This window comes from Phaseolus vulgaris, unplaced genomic scaffold, assembly GCF_000499845.2.
Source record: "Phaseolus vulgaris cultivar G19833 unplaced genomic scaffold, P. vulgaris v2.0 scaffold_14, whole genome shotgun sequence".
NCBI classification, from domain to species: Eukaryota; Viridiplantae; Streptophyta; class Magnoliopsida; order Fabales; family Fabaceae; genus Phaseolus; species Phaseolus vulgaris.
Genome location: NW_027174083.1, coordinates 391,571 through 392,632, shown reverse-complemented (window position 1 = coordinate 392,632; position 1,062 = coordinate 391,571). Strand labels below are relative to the sequence as shown.

Sequence of the window (1,062 nt, the reverse complement as noted above, 5' to 3'; positions counted from 1 at the left end):
TCCTCTGTTTGCAGGAAACGAAAACTTCCTCTTTCTCAGATGCCAGATGTTTTTTGTTGTGGAAGAGTAGTAACATTGGATGGATCCATCATGAAGGGATTAATGGGGTAGGAAGTATGTTAACAATGTGGAATAAGGAAGCATTTGAGTATGGAAGCCACACTATCGGGACTGGCTTTATCGCTATAGCGGGCTATCATCTTGAAACGAAATGTCATTGTGTGGTGGTAATGTTTATGCAGCATGTAATTTACAGGATAAAATTCTCTTGTGGGAAGCATTAACGACTCTCAAGCAATCGTACCAGAATTTGGCTTGGTGTCTATGTGGTGATTTCAATGCTGTTAGGAGACCCGAGGAGAGGAAAGGGATTAGAGGCCATTCAAGTCAAAAGAAGGAGATTGCAGGTTTTAACAACTTTATTCAAAATAATGGTTGGATGGACATTCCTGGTGTAGGGAAAAGGTTTACATGGTTTAAAGCGAATGGCACAACAAAGAGTAGACTGGATAGATTTCTGGTCTCTGAAGAGTGGCTCCAATTTTGGCCGACATCCAAACAGTATGTGCAACAGAGAGTCGTCTCGGATCACTGTGCTCTAGTCTTAAAATCATGTGTTAAAGATTGGGGGCCTAAACCTTTTCGAACCCTCGATGTATGGCTGAAGGAACCAGGGTTCATTGCAATGGTAAAGGTTAAATGGGAATCATATCAGGTGGAAGGTAATTGCATTTCCGCTCTGAAAGAAAAGCTGAAACTCTTAAAGGCTGATCTTAAAGAGTGGAATAGAAGGGTTTTTGGTTGTGTGGAATCGGAAAAAGACGTATTGAGATGGAAATTGAGAATTTAGACGGGGAGGATGACATTGATGCTCTAGAGGACGAGGGAAGGCAGAGAAGGCTGGATCTGCTCAGTCAACTGGGGTTGGTTAATAGAAAGCTAGATTCCATTTATAGGCAAAAAGCAAGGGTGAATTGGCTAAAGCATGGGGACTCTAACTCCAATTTTTTCCATTCTGCGATTCGATGGAGAAGGTTAAAAAATGAGGTCAAAGGAGTTGTG

General features: G+C 41.8%; 1 protein-coding gene across 1 annotated transcript; it reads left to right on the top strand.

Annotated features, from left to right (window-relative positions):
* The first annotated feature begins 211 nt into the window (after positions 1–211).
* LOC137816974 (uncharacterized) lies at positions 212–850 on the top strand. The gene has a single exon (XM_068620166.1). It carries the CDS (start codon positions 212–214, stop codon positions 848–850), a length of 639 nt encoding a protein of 212 aa, XP_068476267.1.
* The last annotated feature ends 212 nt before the right edge of the window (positions 851–1,062 follow it).